The sequence below is a fragment of the Peromyscus californicus genome, unplaced genomic scaffold, assembly GCF_007827085.1.
Source record: "Peromyscus californicus insignis strain IS unplaced genomic scaffold, ASM782708v3 Scaffold_3__1_contigs__length_106647218, whole genome shotgun sequence".
Taxonomy (NCBI): domain Eukaryota; kingdom Metazoa; phylum Chordata; class Mammalia; order Rodentia; family Cricetidae; genus Peromyscus; species Peromyscus californicus.
In genome coordinates, this window is record NW_026294551.1 from 60,270,486 (window position 1) to 60,296,963 (window position 26,478).

The following is a 26,478-nucleotide window of genomic DNA, read 5'->3' on the forward strand; positions in this document are numbered from 1 at the left end:
ATTCCTCATGTTGTGGTGACCCCCAGGCATAACATTATTTTTGTTGCTACTTCATAACTGTAATTTTGCTGCTGTTATGAGTCATAATGTAGATATCTGATAGGAGAGCACATGCACAGATTGAGAACTGCTTCTGTAAAGGCACCTGCACAGCAGAAGAAATGACCAACAGAATGAGTACACACTCACTATAGAAGGGGAAACCTCTGACAGCTATACTTTAGACAAGTTAGACCAGTGGTTCTCAACCTTCCTAGTGCTGCGACCCTTTAATGCAGTTCCTCACGCTGTGGTGACCCCCAACCATAAAATTATTTCCTTGCTACTTCACAACTATAATTCTGCTACTGTTATGAATCATAATGTAAATATCTGTGTTTTCTGATGGTCTTAGGTGACCCCTGTGAAAGGACCATTAGGGGTTGAATAAAAACCCCTAGTGGGTCATGACCCACACATTGAGAACCATTGGTCTAGGCTATATACAGAACTGCATAAATTAAACACCAAAGCAATAAATGTGCCCATGAACTGGATTCTCAACAGTAGACATAAAAATGGCCAATCATTTTTTAAAGGTGTTTAACATCCTTCACTATCAGGAAAATACTACTTTGAGAGTCCCACTCCAGTCAGAATAGCTCCCAGCAAGAAAACAAATGTCAACAAATGCTTTTAAGGTTGCAGGGAAAGAAGATATCTATGATGAGAGTGTGATGTGCTGCAGTCGCTATGGAAATCAGTGTGGAGGATTATCAAAAAATAAATAAAAGCAGATCTGCCATATGGCCCAGCTATACCACTCCTGGGCAGATACCTAAAGTAATTTAACTTCTACTCTGTAGATACTTGCACATTTGGGTTTATTGTAACTCTTTTCACAAATGCAAGGGAATGCAATCATTAGCTGTCCATCAACACTAACTACTGTCCTCGTTTTCTGTTCTTGTTTTCCAAAGGCCTCTGGTACTTTAAAATGTTATTTATTAACATTTATTACTATCATGTATTTAATTGCATGCGTGTGTGCCTGTGTGTTATGTATGTGTATCACATGTATGCAGGAGCCTGTGGAGGTCAGAAGAGGCATCGGATCCCCTGGCACTGGAATTACTGGGAACTCTTGAGTCATCATGTGGGTGCTAGGAATTGAAACCGGGTCTTCTGTAAGAATAATAAGCACTCTTAACCACTAAACCATCTCTCCAGCCTTTTCCTCATTATGTAGCCGGTGCTAGCCTTGAACTGGTCGTGTACACTTGACTGGCCTCAGACTCACAGAGACTCACCTCTGTCCTACTTTTTCACCTGGTTTTGATGACCCAGCGAGTTTAGCTGGTTTTGCTTTTGTGAGCATGAGTAGGGAAGGAAATTGATATTTTGGCGTTGGGGGAGCCCACACCGAAATGCTGGAAATTAAAAACTCAGTGAACCGAACAGAAAAACGGTGGAAACACCACCAATAGACTCGGCCAAGCAGAATAAAGAATACCAAGGATAGAGGACAAGATTGACTACTGTATTCAAATTCAATAAAGTCTTTATTAGTATTACAATGTCCAAGAAGTCTGGGATGAAATCAAAAGACAAAACCAAAGAATGCGCAGAACAGAAGAAGGAGCTGAGAGAAATATTAAGACAGAGAATTTTGCCTATTAGTTGAATCTGAGGGTCCCAGTGTCAGATTCTCCAGTAGACAATCAGAGCCATTAAGAATTTATGCACAGTACACCCCGAAAGAGCAGTGTGGACTTTTCTCCCTGCGAGCCGCATGCTCGACACCTGTCTATCTCTGGGTAGTAAGAAGCCGGCTTTACTCTCCAATCGCTTTCCCAGCTGCTGCTACGGCCCCGATGTCCAAGTCTGCCAGGCCTGTCTCTGCCCAGGGAAACTTTAAAGTTCCTGTCAAAAAAAAAAACAAAAAAACAAAAAACCTTGCAGCTAACAAGCAAGTCATGGTGATGGGTGGAGGAGGTTACCATGGAGACAGGTCCAGGGCCAGGGGCTCGGGATGGGGAGGCCCGGGTTCAGCTTCCCATTGGCTCGACGGACGCGCAGCGTTCCAGTAGCACATGCGCAGTGGCGCCGAGGCGAGGTCGCCTGCGAAGCCCTGGCGCTGGGGGTTCCGGCCGGGGGCCTCTGGGGACCCAGCTGGGGCTGTCGCGTCCTGGCGGCTCCGGGCTCCTCCCGGAGAGGAAGCGGTGAAGCTGAGCCCCCCGTGCTGCTCGGGGTCGAGCCTGCCACGCAGGCGCCCACCACGCCGCCGCCATTGTTGCCCGTGCTGCGCGGACCGGGCCGAGCGACAGGTACTGATGTCCCCCGCGAGTGTCCACGGGGAGGCCGGGCCCGGGGGCGAGGCCGGGAAGGGGAGGGCGGCTGGAGGCGAGGCCGGCGCATCTCCTCCAGGCATGACTGCGGATGAGCTGGGCCGGGAGTTGGAGCCCGGGACAAGTGCGTGTGGGTTCCTCTCCGCGTCTGTGGACTTGTGGGGTTGGCTTTGGGGACCGTGCTTTCGCTTTATACTTGAGGAGGCTCCTGAGAGCAGCCTCGAATCACGGTCCAACGGGCTTGTTTTCCCGGCTCTGGGAGTAGCGTCGACTTGCGCGAGGCGGATAAATCGATCGCCTGGGCCCCACCCCCCACGAGGTTGTTTAGAAACCTCCCGTTTGTCCCAGGAATCGCAAATTTGCTCTGTGGCTGAGAACAGCGGGAACATCCGTGACTAAAACAGGGAAACGTTTCTTTCTGTAAGATGGTTAGTTTTTAACAAGTTAGAAATTAACCATTCTGCTCATAATTCTTTGAATTATTGCTTCTACCACCACCATCCATACACACACGCACATATACACTTCCTCTAGGATGAATATATTTTAAGTCCAGAAGATCGGGGTGTATCCTTCCTATGTGTCTACCCGTGCACTCTGCAGAGTCTGCCTCTCGGTGTGTGATGAGTAGCATAGTACACCAGGAATTCTTGAGCTTATGGTCCATTCTTGTGCTGGATAGTTTTATATCAACCTAACACAAGCTATAGTCATCTGAAAGGAGGGACCCTCAGTTGAAAAAATGCCTCCATAAGATCCGGCTGTAAGGTATTTTCTTAATTAGTGATAGATGGGGAGGGCCCAGCCCATTGTGGGTGGTGCCATCCCTGGGCTGGTGGTCCTGGGTTCTATAAGAAGCAGGCTAAGCAAGCCAGTAAGCAGCATTCCTCCATGGCCTCAGCGCCAGCTCCTGCCTCCAGATCCCTGCCCTGTTTCAGTTCCTGTCCTGACTTCCCTTTGATGATGGACAGCAGTGGTAACCCTAACTAAGACAGAAATGGGAACCAGAAGTGGGCTGATACTATCACGACCTAACTGTGTTGTTTTGGGGAGGATTGTGGAAGGATGTTGGAACTTTGGGCTAGAAAAGTCATCGAGTGTTGAGAGCTCAGTGGGATGTTCTGTAGAAACTGATAAGAATGTTGCGAACAGGGCCGATGATGGAGGTCTGGCCTGTGAAGTTTCAGAGGAAAGCAAACTTGGCTTTTTGGTGTCTGGTCAGCTGGAACTGAATAATCATCTGTGATTAGGAAGAGACCAGCACCACTGAGGTGAAGCGTTCTGGGGGAAGTGTTTCCTCAGGGTCAGGTACACAGGAGCTGTCTTCCAGAGGCAGCCAAGGTTGTGCCTCCTGCTGACAGCTGAACTTGGCAGGGTACGAGTCACTCAGGTGGTACTGATTTTGATGATATGAAGGAGTCATGGAGAGCAGCTCAGGCTTGGCACCGTGTGACAGGGCTGGCATTCCTGAAGAGAGCCCAGGAGAGGCTATCTTAGGGGTCTGTTGCTGTGATAAAACACCATGACCAAAAAGCAAGTTGAGGAAAGGGTTTATTTGGCTTACACTTCCACTTGCTGTACATCACCAAAGGAAGTCAGGACAGGAACTCAAACAGGGTAGGAACCTGGAGGTGGGAGCTGATGGAAGGGAGCTGCTTACTGGCTTGTTTCCCCTGGCTTGCTCAACCTGCTTTCTAATAGAACCCAGGACCACCAGCCCAGGAATGGAATGACCCACAGTGGACTGGGCCCTTCCCCATCGATCACGAATTAAGAAAATGCCTTACAGCCGGATCTTACGGAGGCGTTTTCTCAGCAGAGGCTCCCTCCTTTCAGAAACTCTAGTTTGTGTGTCAAGTTGATATAAGACTAGCGAGCACAGAGGCTACTGGTGAAAGACAGCCCAGTTTCAACAAGAGACCCCAGCGTTTTGGAGATGCCAGTACCGTGGGGTGATCACCAAGACACAGTAACAGCAGTGGAGTGAAGCCGGCTGGAGCCCAGAAGACAAGCTGTGTGTGCTGCAGAGGACAGAGTCGGAGGAGGAGCCCGAAAGATAGTGAGTGGGTTCCAGCCATTGGACATTGAGTTATTTATGTAATTGGAAGTTTTGGGTTTTTTGTGTATTTTTGTTTGTTTGTTTGTCCTAGAACTCACTCTGTAGACCAGTCTGGCCTTGAACTCACAGATCCTCCTGCCTCTGCCTCCCGAGTGCTGGGATTAAAGGCGTGCGCCACCACCACCACCCATCTGGTTTTGATTTGGTTTGACTGTGACTGTGCTCTGGTTCTCTCCTCTTGAAATAAGAAAGTATTTAACTTATTTTTCATTTTATAAGAGCCCACAGTTGAGTGACTTTGGATTTTAAAAGAAACAAAATTTTTTAAAGTGTTTGACTTTGTAATATTTGTGGGAATTTTTAAGTTTGAAAATGTTTTATATTGTGGTGTTGTTATGGAATATTATTTTAACTAGGCAAAGATGTGTTACATTTGTTTATGCTGCAGAATATTTAACTATGCAGTGGTGTGTTACATTTGGTTGTGCTGCATCTGTTTAATGCTGTAAGGATGTGTGTTAACTGTGTAAAGATGTGTTGTATTTGTTTCACCTTGCCTACCTAAGGCATCTGATTGGGCTAATAAAAAGCTGAACAGCCAATAGCTGGGCAGGAGACGGATACGCGGGGCTGTGGGGCAGAGAGAATAAATAGGAAAAAAAAAACATGAGAGAAGAAAGAAGAGAACGAGAAGGAGAGGGACATGCCCAGGGCCAGAAGTCGGGCATCACCAGCCAGACACAAGAAACAGTGAAAATAAGATACCAAAAGGAAGAAAGTAAAAAGCCCAGAGGCAAAAGGTAGATAAAGAGAAACAGGTTAATTTAAGTTAAAAGAGCTAGCCAGAAATGAGCCTAAGCTAGGCTGAGCATTCATAACTAGTAAGTCTCCATGTCATGATTTGGGAGCTGGTTGTGACCCAAAACAAAAAGCCTGGTACATGATTATTATTATAATTATCAATATTAATTATTATCAATATTGTGTGATCTTGGAGATGAACAAGAAAAGAAAGGTTGTGGCTTAACAGTGATGTATTTGTGTGTCAAACTGACGAGGTCAATTGTACTGGCTGGTTTTATGTCAACTTGACACAAGCTATAGTCTTTTAAGAGGGCCCCTCAGTTGAGAAAATGCCTCCATAAGATCAGGCTGTAGGGCATTTTCTTAGTGACTGATGGGGAGAGCCCAGCCCTTTGTGGGTGGTGCCGTCCCTGGGCTGATGGTCCTGGGTTCTATAAGAAAACAGGCTAAGCAAGCCATGGAGAGCAAGCCAGTAAGCAGCACCCCTCCATGGCTTCTGCATCAGCTCCTGCCTCCAGGTTCCTACCCTGTTTGAGTTCCTATCCTGACTTCCTTTGATGATGAAAAGTGATGTGGAAGTGTAAGCTAAATAAAACCTTTCCTCCCAAGTTGCTTTTGCTCATGGTGTTTCATTACAGCAATAGTAACCCTAACTAAGACAATTCTTGTGTTTCAGGGTCTTGCTCATCCTTTCAAGTTCTGGACTCAGAATTTGTTACAAGCTGCTAGTTTTACTGTGGTTCCATTCTGGCCCTGACTGCAGCAGCCCTTGAGGAAAAAGAATTGAGACTATAGCATGAGACTTCAAGCAGTTGGCTCAATACTGGAAAAATAAAGGATCCTGCCAGATTGGTTCTCCTGTCTGTAGCAATGTTAGCCTCAAGAAAGAGGATGGCCAATTCTTCACGCTCCCAAGTTCTTCTCATGTGGAAGCCAGACAAGGTTCAAAACGGCTCCCGCAGTGTTGAGAAGCACTCACTCACTTCAAGACTCTTCCGTGACACTGAGACCTGTCGACAGAATTTTAGGAATTTTCCGTACCCAGATGTGGCAGGTCCTCGGAAAGCATTGAGTCAGCTCCGTGAGCTCTGCCTTAAGTGGCTAAGACCTGAGGTTCACTCCAAGGAACAGATCCTGGAGTTGCTGGTGCTGGAGCAATTCCTGACCATCCTGCCTGGGGAGGTTAGGGCTTGGGTAAAGTCTCAGTACCCAGAGAACAGCGAGGAAGTGGTAACCCTGGTGGAGGATTTGACTGAGATTCTGGAAGAGGAAGGTGAGAATTCTGCTGCAGAGAGGGGTGGAATCCCTGGGTGATTAGAGAAGACAGGAGCCCCTCCTCTGAGAGCAAGCCCCCCCTTAAATGAAATTGGGGAGAATAAAGGTCACTGAGGAATGAGCTTTAACATGAGGTCCATCCTGCATTGTGTCCCCTTCCAGAATGCTTGGGACCACTGTGACTTGCAGGGGTTTGCACTATTATGCTAATAAACCATTAGTTTTATGAATTGGGTTTTACAAAAATATGCTTCCAAAATAGAAGTATCCAAAGAACTTTCATGTATGAGACAACTCACAACTTTGTATCAGATTTAAAGAGCAGGAGCTGTATGTAGCCTGCTGGTGGAGTGCTTACCTTTATGAACAAGGTTCAGGGTTCAATGTCAGCACCACCCCCCAAAAAAAAGTAGGGAAGTATGAATTTTCTGCATGTGCTTAGTGCTGAAGCAGGCTTATTTTTGACGTCTGCACAAATGTATTAGGACAGTCATTGGCCTTTCCCTGACTCTGAAATATTAACAAAGTTTTCAGTTGTCCTTTGCCTTCTCACATTGAGAAAGTGTAGATAAACGTAGCTGGTGAAGTGTGTCCTAGACCATGCAAACAGACTAATCATCATTGTCTCCCCAGCTCCTCAGAGTTCTGCCCTTCCCCAAGAAATCCCAGAGGAAGACCCCAAACATGCTTTCCAGGCAGGGTGGCTCAATGACTTGGTGACCAAAGTGAGTCTGACTTTCTTTTGTGATTTTAAAGTTGCTCGTTAGTGTATAAGGACGTCCTGTCCTGGGCCTACAGCAGCTAAGCCCTCAAAGGCCCCGTGCAGGACCTAGGCCTCAGTGTCCCTGGTAAGCACATGTGCCTCCCTTGTCTTCATCACTCTGACTTCAACCAGCAGTGCTGTGTAAAGGTTAAGAGTGTGACCCCACAACCAGACGAGATCTCAGCGGGGAGTGGGGGGAAGCGGGGAGGGGTGGTGACTCTGCTGTTGTCTGTGATTTGAGACAAGGTCCTTAACCACTCCTGGCCCAAGACATTCAGTGCCAAGAAGTAGACTTTACCTTTTAGATTGTGGACACTTAATATGAGCCATCTGGTTATCCTAGATTGTAGCACTGGTTGCTAATATTTTTCTTCATCAAAAAGTAACAGCCAAATATTCTGTGATCAACTGTTTGAATGGTAGTCTCTTATTTAAGGACTAACAACTCAAGCAATATTAAGAGGTGGATTTATTGGAAGGAGAGTGTGTGTGTGTGTATGTATGTATGTATGTGTGTGTAGCCTCTTGTTACCCAGACCATGATTTTTTTTTTTTTTTGGTTTTTCGAGACAGGGTTTCTCTGCGTAGTTTTGGTGCCTTTCCTGGTACTCGCTTTGTAGACCAGGCTGGCCTCGAACTCACAGAGATTCGCCTGGCTCTGCCTCCCAAGTGCTGGGATTAAAGGCGTGCGCCACCACCGCCCGGCCAGACCATGATTTTTTAATAGATGATATAAACATATTTACTTGGGAAATCAGAAAATCAAGGGGAAATGTGTTAGAAATTATAGAAACAGACTGCTATAGAAAATAACATGCAAAAATATATCCCATGTTATGTAAAGATCATATGATAAAATGAAATAAGATTATTTAGTCAGTACCATACATGCATACACATAAAAGAAAATTTTAATATAGCTAGAACTAAGCATAGTATGGATTTTGCAGTATTTCCCTTTTTTTTGTTTTGTTTTGGTTTTTTGAGACAGGGTTTCTCTGTGTAGTTTTGGTGCCTGTCCTGAATCTCACTCTGTAGACCAGGCTGGCCTCGAACTCACAGATCTGCTTGGCTCTGCCTCCCGAGTGCTGGGATTAAAGGCATGCGCCACCACTGCTACCTGGTGGATTTTGCAGTATTTTCATGTCCTTTGTCATTTTACAGGATGTAAAAAAAAAAACTTGAGTAATTACAAACCTGTCATCTCCCTAAAACATAAACTTAATATGATTTTACCCTCTCAATTTTTCAGTTGGATAGGGCTAAGGCAGTAGTGTCCTGAGTTCAAGGCCAACATAGGCTACACATGAAAACCTTGACTGAAAAATATGTGATTGTTTTTTAAGTTACAGCTGAAGAAAAGGAGCATGCCAGAGTAATGAAGAGCCTAATCACACACATCTCTAATCCTAGCACTAGGGGACCAGAAGCAGGTGGATCTCTGAGTTCAGGAGCCCAGCCTGGTCTACACAGTAAGTTCTTGGATAGCCAGGGCTGCATAGTGGAGGCCCTGCCTTAAAACATTTTTTGATGTCCCATTTTTTGAAACCCTATCTTGGACAAAAAGAAAAAAAAATTGTGGTTGTGAACCTAACCTTTAGTGACTGAGCCATCTCTCCAGCCCGAAAACTAAAAACCAAAACAAAACCCAAACCATTTTTTAACAAGAACATAGAGACAGTAACCTTTCCAGTGAATGTGTCTACAAATGCAGCAGTTCAGCGGGAATAAAAAGGACAGGGATAACAAGAATGGACTCAGCATTTCTCTGTAGAGCATGTCGATTTTTAGTTATAGCTTGTCGAATTTATTCCTAAGGCAAAACCAGCTCTGTCATCCAGTTTTCAGCCTTTCCTCTGGGCTCAAGAGAAGCCTTAGTAGGCAAAGCTCTTGCCACACAAACGTGAGGACCTGAGTTTGGATCCCAGAACCCACATAAAGCCACATCCATAACCCCAGGCTCTGGGATAAGATTGGAAGAGACAGGAGAATTCCTGGAGGTTTACAGCAAACAAGAGGCCCTGTCTCAAATAAGGTCGAAGGTGATGGCTGACACCTGAGATCATCATCTTCTGACCGCCACACACTCCATGACATCGGCATGCATCCAAACACACACACACACCACATGCATGCTCACACACACAGTCATTTTCTTTCCCCCCCTTTTTTTTCCAGTGCTAGAGATGGAATCTGAGTCTAGAGTCTACTAGACAAGTGCTCTACCACTGAGCTACACCCCAGTCCTTTTCTTCTTTAAGATGAAGTCACCAAATGCATGTACTAGTACCAGCTGAAAATAATATATTCTACCTTATTTTTAATGTCCCTTTAAGGACCTTTTAAGGATACTATGGAGTCGGCCACACATTGGATGAGGGTTTTTGGACCTTGGTTTGGTTGGTTGGTGGAAGACAAGGACTCACCATGTAGTTCAGGCTAACTCAGAACTTACTGAATGCTGGTGTTATGAGTGGGCCACCACACCGAGCAGGATGAGACTTAAGATTCTGTGACTTCCACCACCACAGACACACCCCCAATGTCACCACTGTCTCCTTCCTCACTAGTTCCTCAACCGAGATAAGTTATGTTTGATATTTTAGGAGTCGGTGACATTCACAGATGTGGCCGTGGATATCACCCAAGAGGACTGGGAGCTGATGCGCCCCGTTCAGAAGGAACTATATAAGACTGTGACTTTACAGAACTATTGGAACATGGTTTCTCTAGGTAAGGCCCACACCTCTTCTCCCAAAAGGCCTGCTGCAGTATGTTCCTGCCCCTCCTTCCTAAAAATCAGGTTAGGCTCCTGAAAGACCGGACTGAAGACAGAGTCTAGAGGTGAGAAGTCTCCTTCAGGCACAGAATGGTCATGTTCTGCTGTTCCCCAAAAGAAAGGCTTGCAGGGTGGGTCACTGTGCACCACAGTACACAGCTGTAGAGTGCTGCCGCTGACTGCTGCCTCACACCTAGTTCTCCTATTAGGTCATGTCTGTGAGCCATTGTCTCCCCACAGAAGCCCAAGCAGAAATCAGGAATAAAGGCACACAGCTCCTTATCTCAGGATAAACTCCCTCTGTTCCTCCTAACCAGGGCTGACCGTCTACAGGCCAACTGTGATTCCCATCTTAGAAGAGCCATGGATGGTGATAAAAGAAATTGTAGAAGGCCCTAGCCCAGGTGAGAAGAAAAGCCAACACGTGACTTTACACTCAAGAATCTGTGTCCTCAGTGTATTGATATTTGATTTATAAGTGTAGCAAGGTGACTGCAGAGGCGTCCAGCTGGTCCAAAACTCCGAGCTCTTGGCATTGCTGCCTTATGGGAAGTCTTCAGGAAAAGTTTCTGAGCATCTTTTATATGCCTTTGCCAGTGGCTGCACATTTATCCTCAAATATCCCATGAGCCCATCTCTTAGACCATCTCTGGGGCTTCACTGTGCCATCCGCATCCCATGATATGTAAGTGTATTAGTCAGGGCTCTCTAAAGGAGCAGAACTGTAGTCAGACTTCTTCTGACCTGCCAGCCAGCTTCCAAATAACCACATAGAGACTTCTTATGAATTATGAAAGTTTGACTGATAGCTTAGGCTTGTTTCTAACTATCTCTTATAACTTAAATTAACCCATAATTTTATTAATCTCCATTCTACCATGTGGCTTTTACCTCTATCCAATTTTGTATGTTCAACTCTTTCTGTGTCTAGCTGGCTTCTCCACCCTTCTTCCCAGCATCCTCTGTGCCTGGAAATCCTGCCTAGCTATTGGCCATTCAGCTTTTTATTAAACCAATCTGAGTGACATATTCACAGTGTATAAAAAGATTATTCCACAACACAGAACTGATTGAATGAAATATATTTATATGAGGTGTATGTATATATGAGTTTATTGAGTGTAATTTGAAGACTGTGGTCTGAGTAGTCCAACAATGGCTGTCTCTCTATAGAAATGCCAAAAATCGTCTAGAAGTAGTGGCACACACCTTTAATCCCAGCACTCGGGAGGCAGAGGCAGGTGGATCTCTGTGAGTTCCAGGTCAGCCTGGGCTACAGAGTGAGATCTAGGACAACCAGGGCTACATGGAGGGAAAAAAAAAGGCCAAGAATCTGGTAATTGTTCAGTCCACAACACTGGATGTCTCAGCAGTCCCAGTATGGTGTTGAGAGTTCCAGAGAGTTACTGTCTACGTGGAAATGCTGAAGAACTTGGTCTGAATCCCAGTGAAGGAATGCCTCAGCAGCTGGAGAGGTGAATTTGCCAATGAGAGTGAAGGCAAGTGGGCAAAAATCAAAAGCTTCTTCCTCCCATGTCCTTTTACGTGGGCTGCCACCAGAAGGTGTGGCTCAGATTTAGCGTGGGTCTCCTCACTTCAAATGATCCAGTCAAGAAAATCCCTTGGGCTAGAGAGATGGCTCAGAGGTTAAGAGCACTGACTGCTCTTCCAGAGGTCCTGAGTTCAATTCCCAGCAACCACATGGTGGCTCACAACCATTTATAATGAGATCTGGTGCCTTCTTCTGTATATGTAATAAATAAATAAATCTTAAAAAAAAAAAAAAAAAAAAAAAAAAAAAAGGGCCAGGCGGTGGTGGCGCACGCCTTTAATCCCAGCACTCGGGAGGCAGAGCCAGGCGGATCTCTGTGAGTTCGAGGCCAGCCTGGGCTACCAAGTGAGTTCCAGGAGAGGCGCAAAGCTACACAGAGAAACCCTGTCTCGAAGAAAAAAAAAAAGAAAAGAAAAGAAAAAAATAGAAAAGAAAATCCCTCACAGGAATGCCTGGCCTTTCAGGTTTTAGCTGATTCTAGATGTAGTCAAGTTGACAACCAAGATCCACCATCATAGGAAGCAAGTATAGACAGCCACAAAAAAATGTTTATTTCAGACTCCCATGGTATTTTGGATTCTTTTACTCTATTTACCAACAAACCCCTTTGTCTATGACAGGCCAAGTGTCTCACCCGCACACAATACTCAGTCCCTCTATCTCCCAGGAAGTAGTCACTGTCTGTTGATTATGCCCATGCTCCACTGTTGTGTAGAAATCTGCAGATTTCTACACAACATCAAACAGCTTCCTGACCTCCAAGACAAAACCTGGGGTTTTAAATAATTGCTAATATTTCAAAATAAGATTCTAATTTAAAACTAGAGACACTTGTCCCTGGCATTGTGTGTGTTTACAGGGGAGAGAGGTTTTTCATATAAAGTCAAGATAAAAAATCTTGTCAAGGACTGGGCATATACCTCAGTGAGGAGCACCTCCCAGCATGCACAGGGGCCTGGGCTTGATCCCCAGCAGTGAAAAAGAATAGAAAGGATTGTTATTTAAGTTCATTTTCCAATATAAAAGGTACCTTGCTATCGATATTGTTTACACCTTGTTTTTTTCACGTGATATCATATCCTGAAAGCCATATACCAGTAATGGTATAACCAAAACCAAAACGCCAATAATCCCAGCACTCAAGAGTCTAAGAGTGGCGAGTTCAGATCCATCCCTGGTGAACAGTGAGACCCTGTCTCAAAATCTTTCTTTAAAAGCTCTCGGTGATTATCCAAAGAACTGTTTCCTTTTTATTTTTCGTTTTTCATTCCTCCATTCTTATCTCCTTTACAATAACTTGATTTTGAAGACTGGAACCTGTGGAAAAGTTGCAGCCTGATACATGGAACATGGATGTGCTTTTCATCTTGAGTCATGAATTATTATTGCTCATTTGAATGTCTCAACAATGTGCCTTTCCGATATTTTCTTCCCGGTCCAGAGTTTCATCCGGAGCTCCTGTCCCGACACCCGCTATCTCCTGTCTTTACTCTCTGTTTATGTAAAACTGTCCCCAGCCTCTTTTCTCTTATGGGCTGATCCCGGCTGTCCCCTATTTCTGTCTGTCCGTCCGTCCGTCTGTCTTACAAAGGAACAGGTTTCCTTGTGGTGCTCTCACACATACTTGGTTTTGGTGGGTCTTGTCCCATTCCCTGCCTCTCCTTCCTCCATCATGCTCCCCTTCCCGCACTCCGTGCTCCCCCTTCCCTTCCATAACTCGTGTGTTCTGTGACTCTTCCCACCTCATGGGCCCCTTTCTAACTTCCTGGCCATTGCTCACATTTATATGGATGCATGTTTAACAACTGGAAGCTAAGGGGCCAGTGAAATGGTTCCATGGGTAAAGGTGCTTTCCACCCAAGCCTGGCGACCTGAGTTTGATCTTGGAACCCACATAAAAGTAGAAGAGAACAGACTCCACAGAATTTTCCTCTGACCCCCACACACATGGCTGTGGCACATGTACCCACACACATATATCATGTATGCACTAAATTTATTTTCTAATAAGTGAAAAGGAAAAGCATTAGGAGCTAAGAGCCAAGTCTGAGAGAAAACAATGTCAGAAGCATATGTCTTTCTGAGCCTGGGTTACCCCATCAAACTCATAGAATTCCATTGTACCACATCATCGTTAGCCACTCATCTGTCAGTAAGCATCCAGACTGACTCCATTTCCTTTCTGGTGTGAAAAGAGCAGTGAATGTAGATAAGCAGGTGTCTCTGTGGCAGGAGGTAGAGTCCTTTGGGTATGTGCTCAGGAAGGCTAAGCTGGTCATATGTCATATGACAGATCTCCACATTGATTTCCACTATGTTTAGACGCTTTTTTTCTTTTTTTTTTTTAAGTCTTTCATGATATTTTAAGGGTCCAAGATAGTCTTGTTTACAGAGTGATCCTGATTTCCCTGCTTCCTCATGAATAGATTCAAGTTAAACTGTTTGTTGTTTATTTGGCTGTTTGTCTGTTTGTGACAGGGTCTTACTCTGTAGTTCTGCCTGGCCTCAAACTTGTTATGTAGACCAGGCTGGCCTCAAACTCAGAGATCCTCCTGCCTCTGCCTCCTGTGCTAGGATTAAAGATGTCTGCCAGCATGCCTTTCCAGTTTTTAAAGTCATGAGTTCATACTGATGAGTCTAATTCAAATCCAAACCATGAGTATTCTCATCCCGTTTTGTATCTTCTCTCTTACATAGTACATAAGCTGGTTCACATCTAAGTATTTTTACTTCCTGTTATATGTTCCACAGATACTAGAATTCTTATACATCAGTGGTACTATCGATAACAAACTATCAGAAAGCTTACAATTTCATTGAAGTCTTTTTTATTTTGTCCTTAGAATATATCCCTTAGTGGGATATAATGTTTCTTATTATAGACATTTGAATATATAAAAACACTAACTTAATTGAGAAATTAGAGCTGTATAAAAAGATATAAACTCTGATGGTTTCTACTCTCTTAAGATAACTCTATTAGTTTGAGTTCCCTTTCCTGTTTCTTTTTATAAAAGTTAAATTAACATATTTTCAGTTCTTATCTATACAGAGAACATTTGTATTACTCTTGCATCTTGCTATTATTACTATTACTATTATTAAGACACCAACTTGAATATCCACTATACAGCATTAACAGCGACTTAAACAATAATGATAAAATTCTGTGTGGTTTCACTTTTTTAAAAAGGTTCATTGTTTGTTACATATTTTAAGGATTTTTACTGGAAAAGCTAACTCTTTTCCATATTTACAGCATTTAATTGGCAGGATTTTTTGGCAGTTTAATTGGCACATGGGAAAAATCATGTAGGATAATGAAATAAGCCTCAACTGAAGTCAGTCTGGTCTCTGGGAGATGCCGCCAATCTGGGACCACTTGAATGAACTTCATAGCTTGGGGGATTTTAGACCATGGAGCTGGGGTTAGTCTGTAAAGTGAAGAGGGGGCCATTTGCAGTTATGTGTGAGCTTTTACTAGCACAAAGACTGGGGAAGGCCAAGTTCTTTTAAGTTCTGTTTCTAGCTGGTCCTTACCTGGTGCCTGATCTCCTCTGCAAAGGGATCCTGTTGGCTGCCTTCCAGCTTTGTCTTAGGCCCCTGGACTGTTTGTACTCTCAAAGTGGCTCTTTAAAGGCCTGGGCTGTCATGGATCAACATCTCAAGTAGATGACTTCAGCTCTTGCTCTCCTCCTGCCTCCTGCTTTTACCTGTGTTTTGACTCATGCTGAGGATTTTGCCAGCTCCAAGATGAGTAGTTAGTTGAGCCTTTGATTAACGTATCTCACTCATTGGTTCTACCTCAAGAAAAGAGCTAGGTATGAGGTCACATCCCTTTAGTCCTAGCACTTGGGAGGCAGAGGCAGGCAGATTCTGTGAGTTCAAAGCCACCCTGATCCATATAGCTAGTTCAGGCCAGCCAGGGCTACATAGAGAGACCTGTCTAAAATAAAGGAAACTGAAACATGGGTATTTTGTAACTAGTAGTGTTGGTCTTCAGTGGCCATTACTGTCTCATAACTTTTTTGGTTTGGTTTGGTTTTTTTGAGACAGTTTCTCCCTGTAGCCCTGGCTGTCCTAGAACTCACTCTGTAGACCAGGCTGACGTTGAACTCAGACATTTACCTGCCTCTACCTTCTAAATTCTGGGATTAAGGGTGTGGGCCACCACATCCAGCTCAGACCTATTTTTTTTTAATGTGTATGATTGTTTTGCCTACATGTATGTATGTGTATTATGTGTCTCTGATGTCTATACAGGTCAGAAGAGGGTGTCAGATACCCTGGAATAGGAGTTAAGGGTGGTTGTAAGCCATCATGAGGGTGCTGAGAACGTCTGCAGGAACAACAAGTACTCTTAGCTGCTGAGCCAATTATCCAGCCCCTATCTTGTAGTACAGGACCTAGCCATTCTGTGAGGCTCAATTCAGATCACATCATCTCTACTGCGGCTTCTCTTGTTTACCTGAATCGACACCAATTCCTTTATTGGAAATACTAGACCACTGTTGGGTCTTGTTAACCAATAGATACCATAGTTACATATACATACTTAAGCCTTGATTCATGGTCTCAGTTCCTAAATTTCTAATAAACTGATTTTCTTAAATGTACATTAATTATAATAGTATCAATGGGTTTTTGCTTTAAGCTTGTTAATTATAATTTGTGATGTAATTCAGTGGTGGAGCACTTCTCTAGAATGCATGAGGGCCTGGGTTCAGTCTGCACGTGCGCGCGCGCATGCGCGCGCGCGCGCACACACACACACACTACTTCCTTTCTAGCATGTATATAGATACTGTAGCCTGATAACACAGAAGTTAAACTGAACTGCTAGGACCAGCTGGTTCTTTTTGTCTCTACCTAATTGTTGATCCACTTATTTTGTTCTTCTGGAGCAGGATAACATCCTGATTGGAGAGTTGTCTTTTAAATTTTTTCCTCTATAAAAAAATTAATATAACTATACTTCTAGCACTAAATATCGGTAAAAGTGACAGCTAATTTATTGAAAATTAGAAAAAGAAAACTATAATTTTTCCGCTTCATTTTCACGGTAGCACTTTCTCATTTGACGTTGCCCTCGGCATGTTCTCCTGTCTAACTGTGATTTTTGTATTTGAATAAAAGTAATGAAAATGATTTGTAAATTCAAGCAGCATAAGGAAGCAAATTAAATATGTGGCTTCAGCCCTCAGGACCTCGTCCCTCAGACATCAACATTTCCAGGCGTGATACGTGTGGCATGTCTTCACAGAGATAAGACCTCGCTCACTCCATGTTTTACAGCTGTTTTTCTTCACTCAGTGTTCCTGCACAGCTCTTCTAAGTGTGCCCAGACCTCCCTGATTCTACCGGTCACCAGCCTCCCACACAGGCCCCTCTCCTAGATGCAGCATTTCATTTTCAGTGGCCACATACTGTCCTGTTGAATTGACAGGTTGGAAAATGATCATACCTTGAGCTGCATTTAGTTTCTGAACCGTCCTGTACCTTTTTCTGTATTGCAAATTATTCATCATCTTATATAACTGAAACTTAAGTTTCATATTTCCCACTTGGTTTCGTAGAGGTATAACAAACTTTGTTTTAAATCATGTATTGGAAATATAGCAGCAGGTCTGGATAAATGCATACTTGAGTGCCTTGAAACCAGAGTTTGGGTTAGAGATTTTTTTGTTTGTATTTTGTATAAACAAATTATTATCAATTTTCTGTGTTCATTTGACTGACCACCAAATTCAGTCTCGGGCCATTTTCTGAAGGAAATGTCGAAAATATGTTATTTCCAGAGTTTACTCTGGAGTTGAAAGTATAAGTTGTTAAACATAAGTGACACAAAGTTGTGAAAATGTAAGTCACACGAAGTTGTGAAATAATTACCTAAGGCCAAGTTCTGTCACTGTATTAAGTTGAACCATATTGAGGGTGCTGATACTCAGCCATTCGGCCTTTGAGGAAGACAGCTTAATCTTTCATCCATCCTCTCTGTGTTTAGGTTTGTAGGAAGGGGTGCTGTGAAGGGAACATGGTAAACTGCAAACACCTCTCAGTAGGCAGGATCAGACAGTCTGGAGCTGGCAGAGTGCTTACAGCCGTGAACGTGGCTTTGAACTTAAACCCGAGGTGTAAACGATGTAGAAAGGTAAAAGGCTAGATTGTTGGGGTGAAATGCCAGGGGAGGTATTTTGAACTCTTGGGGGAGGGCATCCTTTTTTAGCCTTCAGCTGCTTGTCCTCCCACTTTGCTGTGGAACAGAATAGCCTTCAGTGCTTGCTAAAACAAAGCATTCGGCCTCACTGCCGGTGTGTCTGAAGTAAGTTTAGGATGTGACCCAGTAATTTCAGCTCATTTCCAGGTGACAGTGGAACACACACTGCTAGTAGACACTCAAGAACATTGGTTAAGGCTGCCAGATGGATGAGAGTAGAAAGCACTCCATGAGATTATTTTAAGAATATTATGTGGTGAGCCAGGCATGGTGGCACACACCTTTAATCCCAGTACTTGGGAGGAAGAGGCAGGTGGATTTCTGATTTCAAGGTCAGCCTGGTCTACAGAGCAAGTTACAGGACAGCCAGGGTTACACAGAGAAATCCTGTCTTGAGAAAAAAAAAAAAAAAGGAATATTATATGGTAACCTAACTTAGTGGCACACACCTATAATCTCAGCACTCAAGAGGCAGAGGCAGGTGGTTCTCTGAGTTCAAGGCCAGCCTGCTCTACATAGCGAGTTCCAGGACAGCCAGAGCTACATAGTCTCTGTCTCAAAAAGAAAACAAACAAAATTTATTATTTGAGATTGTGCCTATAGATGAGAAGGGGGAAAAAAGCATGCCTGCTTTATGAGATCTCTGTATGTATAAGCTACACCATGTGTCCCAAGTTTCTCTTCACACTGTCACCTGCCTCCTGTCTGCACTTTCTACCATACTGACTAGTAAGCCTCTCCATTTTCTGTGATTTATCTCCTTTTCTAAGCATTCATTTTCCTTTCCTAAACCTCAAGGACCATAAAATGAAGTTATCAGAACTGTAATCTTCAGATATTTTTATTCGTGTATATTTTGTTTCCTTTCTTTAAAGAGAGGAAGACTTTTAATACTGTTTTTATTTCAGAGTCGGAAACAAAAGCTGAAGCACATATGCCATTAAAGGATCTTCCGACCGTCAAGCAGGATGGAACCCAGACCGTCAAATTGGAAGAAGCCGATGACTGTGATGACGGATTAGAGAGGGAGCCGGTGTATGCCTTCAGGAAGATTCCGATGGATGAAAGAGACTTCAGTTTGAAGTCAGAGATTTCACAAGAAGACCCTCCAGAAGAATATCTTAGTAAATATGATATATATAGAAATGATTTTGAAAAGCACACAAACCTAATTGTACAGTTTGATACCCAATCAGATAATAAAACTTCTCTATATAATGAAAGCAAGCCAACATTCAATAATGTCTCATCTGGTGTCGTACATGGGAAAATACTTCCTGGAGATAAGCCTTATTCATGTAATGTCTGTGGAAAAAAATTTAGGAAATACCCGTCACTCCTGGCACACCGAAATAGCCATGCCAAAGAGAAATCTTATGAATGTGAAGAATGTGGGAAAGAGTTTAAGCATATCTCATCCCTCATTGCACATCAAAGAATGCATACTGGAGAAAAACCATATGAATGTCACCAGTGTGGGAAAGCCTTCAGCCAGCGTGCACACCTTACTATACATCAGAGAATTCATACTGGAGAAAAACCCTACAAGTGTGAGGATTGTGGAAAAGACTTTAGTCAGCGTGCACACCTTACTATACATCAAAGGACACACACTGGTGAGAAACCATATAAATGTTTGGAATGCAGTAAAACCTTTAGCCATAGTTCATCATTGATTAATCATCAGAGAGTTCATACTGGAGAAAAACCTTACATATGCAATGAATGTGGGAAAACTTTCAGTCAGAGTACACACCTTCTCCAACATCAAAAAATTCATACTGGGAAAAAACCATATAAGTGCAATGAGTGTTGGAAGGTGTTTAGTCAGAGCACTTATCTTATTCGACATCAGAGAATTCATTCTGGAGAGAAGTGCTATAAATGCAATGAATGTGGGAAGGCCTTTGCTCATTCATCAACTCTTATACAGCACCAAACTACTCACACCGGAGAGAAAGCCTATATATGTAACGTCTGTGGGAAAGCCTTCAGCCAGAGTGCAAACCTTACTCAGCATCATAGAACACATACTGGAGAGAAACCATACAAATGTAGTGTGTGTGGGAAAGCCTTCAGCCAGAGTGTGCACCTAACTCAACACCAGAGGATTCACAATGGAGAAAAGCCCTTTAAATGTAATGTCTGTGGGAAAGCATATAGACAAGGTGCAAATCTTACTCAACATCAAAGGATTCATACTGGAGAGAAACCCTATAAATGTAATCAGTGTGGGAAAGCTTTTATTTATTCTTCATCACTTAATCAGCATCGAAGAACTCACACTGGAGAGAGACCCTATAAATGTAATCAGTGTAACAAAGATTTTAGTCAGAGAACATGCCTTATTCAACACCAGAGGATTCACACAGGAGAGAAGCCCTATGCATGCCGGATATGTGGGAAGTCCTTCACCCAGAGTACCAATCTTATTCAGCATCAACGTGTTCATACAGGTGCCAGACATCGCAACAGGTGCCAGACACCGCAGTTAATGGATATGACTTTGTTTAAGTTTCATAACTTGATTGCTTAAATTTCATTTTGTGTGCTGTCAGAATATTCAAAAAATCTGAAGAAGTGCAATATGCTAGATATCACAGTATCAGAAGCACCAGAATTAGTAAAATGGCTTGTCCATTTAGATTCTAGTGTGAAACTTAAAGTTCTATCCACTGCTTAGGTTTCATCTCATATCACTTGAATTCATTCCAGAAAGAAATACTATGAAAGGATATTTTAAAACCTGTGACTCATCACCTCTTAGTATTTTTCAAGTATGTTTTATTGAGGCCTTATGACTCTAACTTGGGCAAGTGTCCGTCAAGTAGATCTCACACTCGAGAGTAATATTGACATAGGAAAGAAGATGGATGCTTTGGGGTGCTTCATCCTAGCTTTGAAGCCTTAAAATGAGTAAAAGGTCCTTCTCATTTTTTGCTTTCTCTTTTCCCATTATAACTTCTGTGTGAAGCCAGTGAGCTTGAGGAGGAGACCTGAAAAGATCTTAAGAGATTTCTATGTGACCACACTTCCTCCAGGAAGAGACGGCAATCTGAGAAGATAGTGGATCAGGGTATACAAAACCCTAGACGTGAACAAACTCAGACACAGATGAAACACCCCAAGCTTAAAGTCATTAGTACAACGGTATTTTTAGTTTCACTTGGTTTTGACATCCAGTGTTACCCTGAAGAAAAAAGACAGGCTAACCGTTCCCATTTTTTTTTCCAGGTAGCTTTTAAATTGACAAGTTTGCCCATGGCTCTTATGCAGCAAAGTCATTTCTTTCTATGAAACCCATTTCCTGAGAGCCTACTGTGCTCAGGAGACAGACTTTTTTTTTTTTTTTTTTTGGTTTTTCGAGACAGGGTTTCTCTGTGTAGCTTTGCGCCTTTCCTGGAACTCACTTGGTAGCCCAGGCTGGCCTCGAACTCACAGAGATCCGCCTGGCTCTGCCTCCCGAGTGCTGGGATTAAAGGCGTGCGCCACCACCGCCCGGCTCGAGACAGACTTTTGATTGAACCTTTTCAGTTAACAAATATCTTGAGTAAAGAAAAGGTAAGGATATGCTCTTAACTACTTTGCCATGGAACAAGCATAATCCTAAATGAGTGGCCAAATACTACCCTATAAGCCAGGTTAAGTGAGCAGTGAGCATAGCTATATAAATAACGTGAGAATAAGTAAGAGAAAAGGTTCGAGTCCAGAGCAGGGTGGAAAGGAGTGAGGAAGGTGGGTATGCAAGTAGCTGATGTGACATGAAATATAATTGGACCCCCTTTACCTAAGGAAATAATAGCAGTAAAAGAAAAATTAGCCTCTTTATAGGAAGCTAAAAAGGAAGTTATTTTCAGGAATAATCAGAAGCCTAATACTCATTCACACATAGAAGTAAAATAGAAACTACACTCAATGTGTTAAGAAAATGTTTCATTGGGAAAAGCCTTGGTGTAGAAACTATCATTAATCAGTAATCATTAAACAATAGCTGAGTTCATGGGTCTTCAACAGCATAAAAGAAAGATTGGCAGGCATCCATTTTTTTTAATTGCTGTATTTACTATCCATAGCATCGACTCTCAGAATATAAAGCAGAGCTTCACTCTGCTCATCCTTGCTCCTCCAGTGCCTTGCATATGATCAACATATGTTGGCTGAATTGATGAGTAAATTGTGTGAATTAGATTTGAGTGGTAAAGTAGAATCTCACGCATGGAGAGAAAATTTGTGGAACTGAAAATAACTTTGTGTCCATGTATCACATGTTTAACAAATACTCTTTACCGTGTAACAACAGCTTAAGAATGGAGAATCAGAAGTAGTGGAACATCATTGCCCGATGAAAGTTCCCTTAACTAAATGAGAAGAAACAAATTCTGGTACCGTAAATACCTAAGTTTATATTGACAATACAGCATCACTAGACACCACAAGGAGGGTTGAAGAAAAGGTTGAGATGCTGGCATCCTGAGGTTATCTTTATGGGAATGTTTTTTGTTTTGGTTTTGATTGTTTTTTTGGTTGGTTTATTGAAACAGGGTTTCACTGTGTAGCCCTGGCTGTCCTGGAACTCACTCTGTAGGCCAGGCTGCCTCTGCCTCCCTAGTGCTGGGATTAAAGGCGTGCGCCACTGCCACCACCCAGCTGTGTTTTCTTAATGAAATTGTCACTTTCTCTTTTCTTGACACTAATTACCCTTGACTTCATAGTAGTCACAAAATTCTGGTTAAAAATACTTAGATTCTTCTCATTCCTCAGTTATGTTAAAAATAGCGACAGTATTTACTAGATGGTTTTTGATGTTGCTTCATGCCTTGCATAATGCTTCTTTCTGCTGGGGTGAGTGTGGTGTGGTCCAGGCCGTAGGGCAGTGTTTTGTGTTTCCTGCCTTTGTGTGTTTTATGTAAATAATATAAAGTCTTCCACTGGTACACAGAGGCAAGTAAGGCTCCTATAAAAAAATAGAATAATAGTACAGAATCCTGTCTTTGTGTGTTTTTCCCTCATTTTAAAGTTGTCTGGCCCCTGAGTAACTCAACAGATTTTAACAAGTATTTCCTACAACTTTTTATTAGGAACATTGCTAAATATGTTTTTAAAAAAGTTTAAAAATCATAAAATCAACTGTACCCACCACCTATATTTTAAAGTTAATATTTTGCCAGATTGAAAAGTATCTTAAAGACATTTCACCTCCAAATACATCTCATAAAAGTAAGTAATTAACATAACTATATTACCTCAAAGAAAATGGGCAGTCCTTTCTAACATCTGAACACCTAAGCCATTTCCTGATTTCCTGGTTGAGCCAGTGAGTTTCTCCACGCCCTTTATTGGATCTGCTTCCTCTAGAACAGTCCCTCTGTTTGTCATATCGTTACCTAACAGTAATCTTTGCCTGGGTCAATCTTTTCATTAAGGTCTGCAAAACAAGTAGTTTTCTCTTGCTCTTTCCACATTTGGTGAGCAGTATTCCATAAGGAAGAATGTTCCTTCATTAGCTGATGCATTAGAAGCAAGGTCATGCTTAGCTCTTTTCCACTGATTAGCCAGCCAGTTTAGGAGTTTTTTGTGTTATCTACAGTGATGACAGATGAGTCAATGTGTTAGTCAGTTACAGTCACTGTTTCTGTCACCCCATCTGGAATTGTCTCTCTAGTCTCTGGGAGCTTTATTGCCTTCTAACACAAGGTGTCTCAAGTTCATCCTTCATTTCCATTGCCCCAAACCTGGACGGAAACAGCTCTCCTGAAACTCCTGGCTCCTTTTTATAATGAGCTATTTAGAAACAAGATCTGGGCACTCACACACATTCATTGCAACTGGAGTGCCATTAGCAAGTGTTCCCAACCAAATTTATAAAGAGGAAATCCTCTCCACTCATTTTGCCAGTTACACATCTAAGTATTTATTGAAGAATGCACTTTTACAAATTGGGTAACTTGGGAACAAACCATCAGGTCTCATTAAGCATCCAAGTAAATTGAACAAATACGTGCACTGAAAGGAACAGTTATGACCACAAAAGATCTGGTGCAAGGTCATCATGAGCCATTTGTTTGAGGGAATGGAGTTCTTCAGTTAATCTGGCAGTGGGTTAAGTGTAGGGCAGTTATGAAAACAAGCAGGTATGTGGTAACCGCCACACTGTGACTATTACATCTCAATAGCTGTATAAGCTGATAACACCTTCCATCACTTTTATTTGTGGTGCTGGTTTGAACCCAGGACCTCACAGGTTAAGCTAATGTTCTACTACTAAGCTACACCACCAGATCCCTGCCATATTTCTTTGTGTGTAGATGTGAGTATGATGTATGTATATGTATGTGATGCACTTATGTATATGTTCATATGTGCATGTGGGTGTGTAGGCCAAAGTCAGTGCTGGTTCTCAATCATTCACCTTATTTACTATTTATTTTTATTTTATGTATATGGGTGTTTTGCTTGCATGTACGTCTGTGCACCATGTGCATGCAGCCCTTGCAGCAGCTAGAAGTTGACATAAGATTCCCCTGGAACTGGAGTTACAGATAGTTGTCAGCCACTATGTGGGTTCTGGGAATCGAACCCTGGTCCTCTAGTAGAGCAGCCAGTGCTCTTAACCATTAAACCCTCTCTCCAGCCCTCCACCTTATTTTGGGGGACTGGGTCTTTACACTGAAGATTCACTCACAGATTCCACCCGACTGGCTGAATAGCAAGCCCTATATTCACCTGTCTCTGACTCCTCCACACTAGGGTTACAGACAGATGCCAGCACATCTGGCTTTTACATGTATGCCAAAGATCTGAACTCAGGTTCTCATGGCTGCACAACAGACACTCTACCAGCAGCCATCTCCCCAGCCCCTGCATCATATTTTTTGTTTTTTCGAGACAGTTTCTCTATGGAGCTTTGGAGCCTGTCCTGGAACTCACTCTGTAGACCAGGCTGTCCTCGAACTCACCGAGATCCACCTGCCTCTGCCTCCCGAGTGCTGGGATTAAAGGCATGCACCATCACCACTCGGCGTGCATCATATTTCTTAAGCTAGTTCTCTGAGGATCTGTCGAATGCAAACGTAGTGTTTTGTCTGTCTCATTATCGTCCTGTCTCAGCCTCCATAGTGCTAAAATTATCACCATGGACCAACAGCAGGGCTGAGCAACAGTTCCAGTTTGGTTTGACTACGTTTTAGTATTTAAACCTTGAAGGTACGATGATTCACTTCTGTTCTTGTGTCCGCTCCACGCATAAGTCTGTAAATGGAATTTGCATTCTCCATGTTGCTCTCGACAGGGCTCTGTATGTCACCATATTTACTTGTCCCGTTGAACATTAGAACTATTAAAAGTGGTAAGCATGTTCACTTTGGTGATACGTATGAAGTGTGTGTTAGGCATCATCTGGTGCTCCACACTGTAAGCAAGGGGAACATGAGCCCAGAGTGTTTCTAGGTCACGTAGTGACAATATGATTTGAAACCCATACCTTCCAGCCCTTGAGTTCTTGTAAAATAATAGTAAGTAGAAGCTCTAAGTACAACTAGTATGTATATATTATTTTACAAAGTTATTAGAACACTGAGGACATCTTTTATCTGTTCCTGCCTTTTCATACATTGTTTCCTTAAATGGGAATAGCTCAACTCAAGATGCACCTCCCATATCATCAAAATGTTTCAGAACCATATAGTTCGTGATGGTCTGAAATACCTGGAAAATACCCTAAGTAGTTTGAAACTGAATTGTTTAACCCCAAAAGGCTTTTTAAATTCACTGTACCTTATGAGAAGGCTGGAAGCTAATGTCTTCATCATAAGGTACATCATAACTCTCTTAGTCCTGATGATTTGTTTTTGTTTTTGTTTTTTGAGACAGGGTTTCTCTGTGTAACAGTCCTGGCTGTCCTGGAACTCACTTTGTAGACCAGGCTGGCCTCAAACTCAGAGATCTGCCTGTCTCTGCCTCCCAAGTGCTGGGACTAAAGGTGTGTCCCACCACCGCCTGGCAGTCCTGATGATTTTTACAATGAAGTTTCCTATCTTGTGCCTACAGAGTGATATCTTTTCCTAAAGACCAGTCTTAGGCCATATCAAACTAAGATCTGTATCTAGAAGTGAAAAATATAATGGGCATGGTGGTGCATGCCTTTAATCCCAGCACTCGGGAGACAGAGGTAGGCAGATCTCTGTGAGTTCAAGGCCAGCCTGGTCTACAAAGCAAATTCCAGGACACAGGACAGCCAGGGCTATTACACAAAGAACCCTTGTCTCAAAATACCAAAAAGAAAAAGAAAAAGCCGGGCGGTGGTGGCGCACGCCTTTAATCCCAGCACTCGGGAGGCAGAGCCAGGCGGATCTCTGTGAGTTCGAGGCCAGCCTGGGCTACCAAGTGAGTTCCAGGAAAGGCGCAAAGCTACACAGAGAAACCCTGTCTTGAAAAACCAAAAAAAAAAAAAAAAAAAAGAAAAGAAAAGAAAAAAGATAATTATCTCACTCCACTGGACGTTGATTTAAAATATGACCTAGGGGACTCGAGATGGCTCATCAGGTAAAGAAAGATGTTTGCCATATAAGCCTAGTAAAGGGAGAGAACCAACTCCACACATTTGTCCCCTGACCTTGATGTCACACACACGGAGTATATAATAACAAAGGTTATTTTCAGTGCTGCCTAGGAGCTGGCAAGATATGTCAATGGGTAAAGATTGC

The 26,478-nt window shown here is 42.9% G+C and overlaps 1 protein-coding gene across 4 annotated transcripts; it reads left to right on the forward strand.

Moving 5' to 3' along the window:
• The first annotated feature begins 2,192 nt into the window (after positions 1-2,192).
• Znf287 (zinc finger protein 287) lies at positions 2,193-25,369 on the forward strand. Of its 4 annotated transcripts, none has more exons than XM_052757074.1 (7): positions 2,193-2,306; positions 4,164-4,386; positions 5,867-6,463; positions 7,099-7,190; positions 9,835-9,961; positions 10,325-10,411; positions 18,685-25,369. In XM_052757074.1, the coding sequence occupies exons 3-7, from the start codon at positions 6,061-6,063 to the stop codon at positions 20,310-20,312; spliced, it is 2,337 nt and encodes a 778-aa protein (XP_052613034.1). In that variant the 5' UTR covers positions 2,193-2,306; positions 4,164-4,386; positions 5,867-6,060; the 3' UTR covers positions 20,313-25,369. The 4 variants fall into 4 exon arrangements, with proteins under 4 accessions (XP_052613034.1, XP_052613035.1, XP_052613033.1 ...); XM_052757073.1 differs by having other exon boundaries at positions 2,195-2,306; positions 4,029-4,386; XM_052757075.1 differs by lacking the exon at positions 4,164-4,386 and having other exon boundaries at positions 2,194-2,306.
• Positions 25,370-26,478: the final 1,109 nt, after the last annotated feature.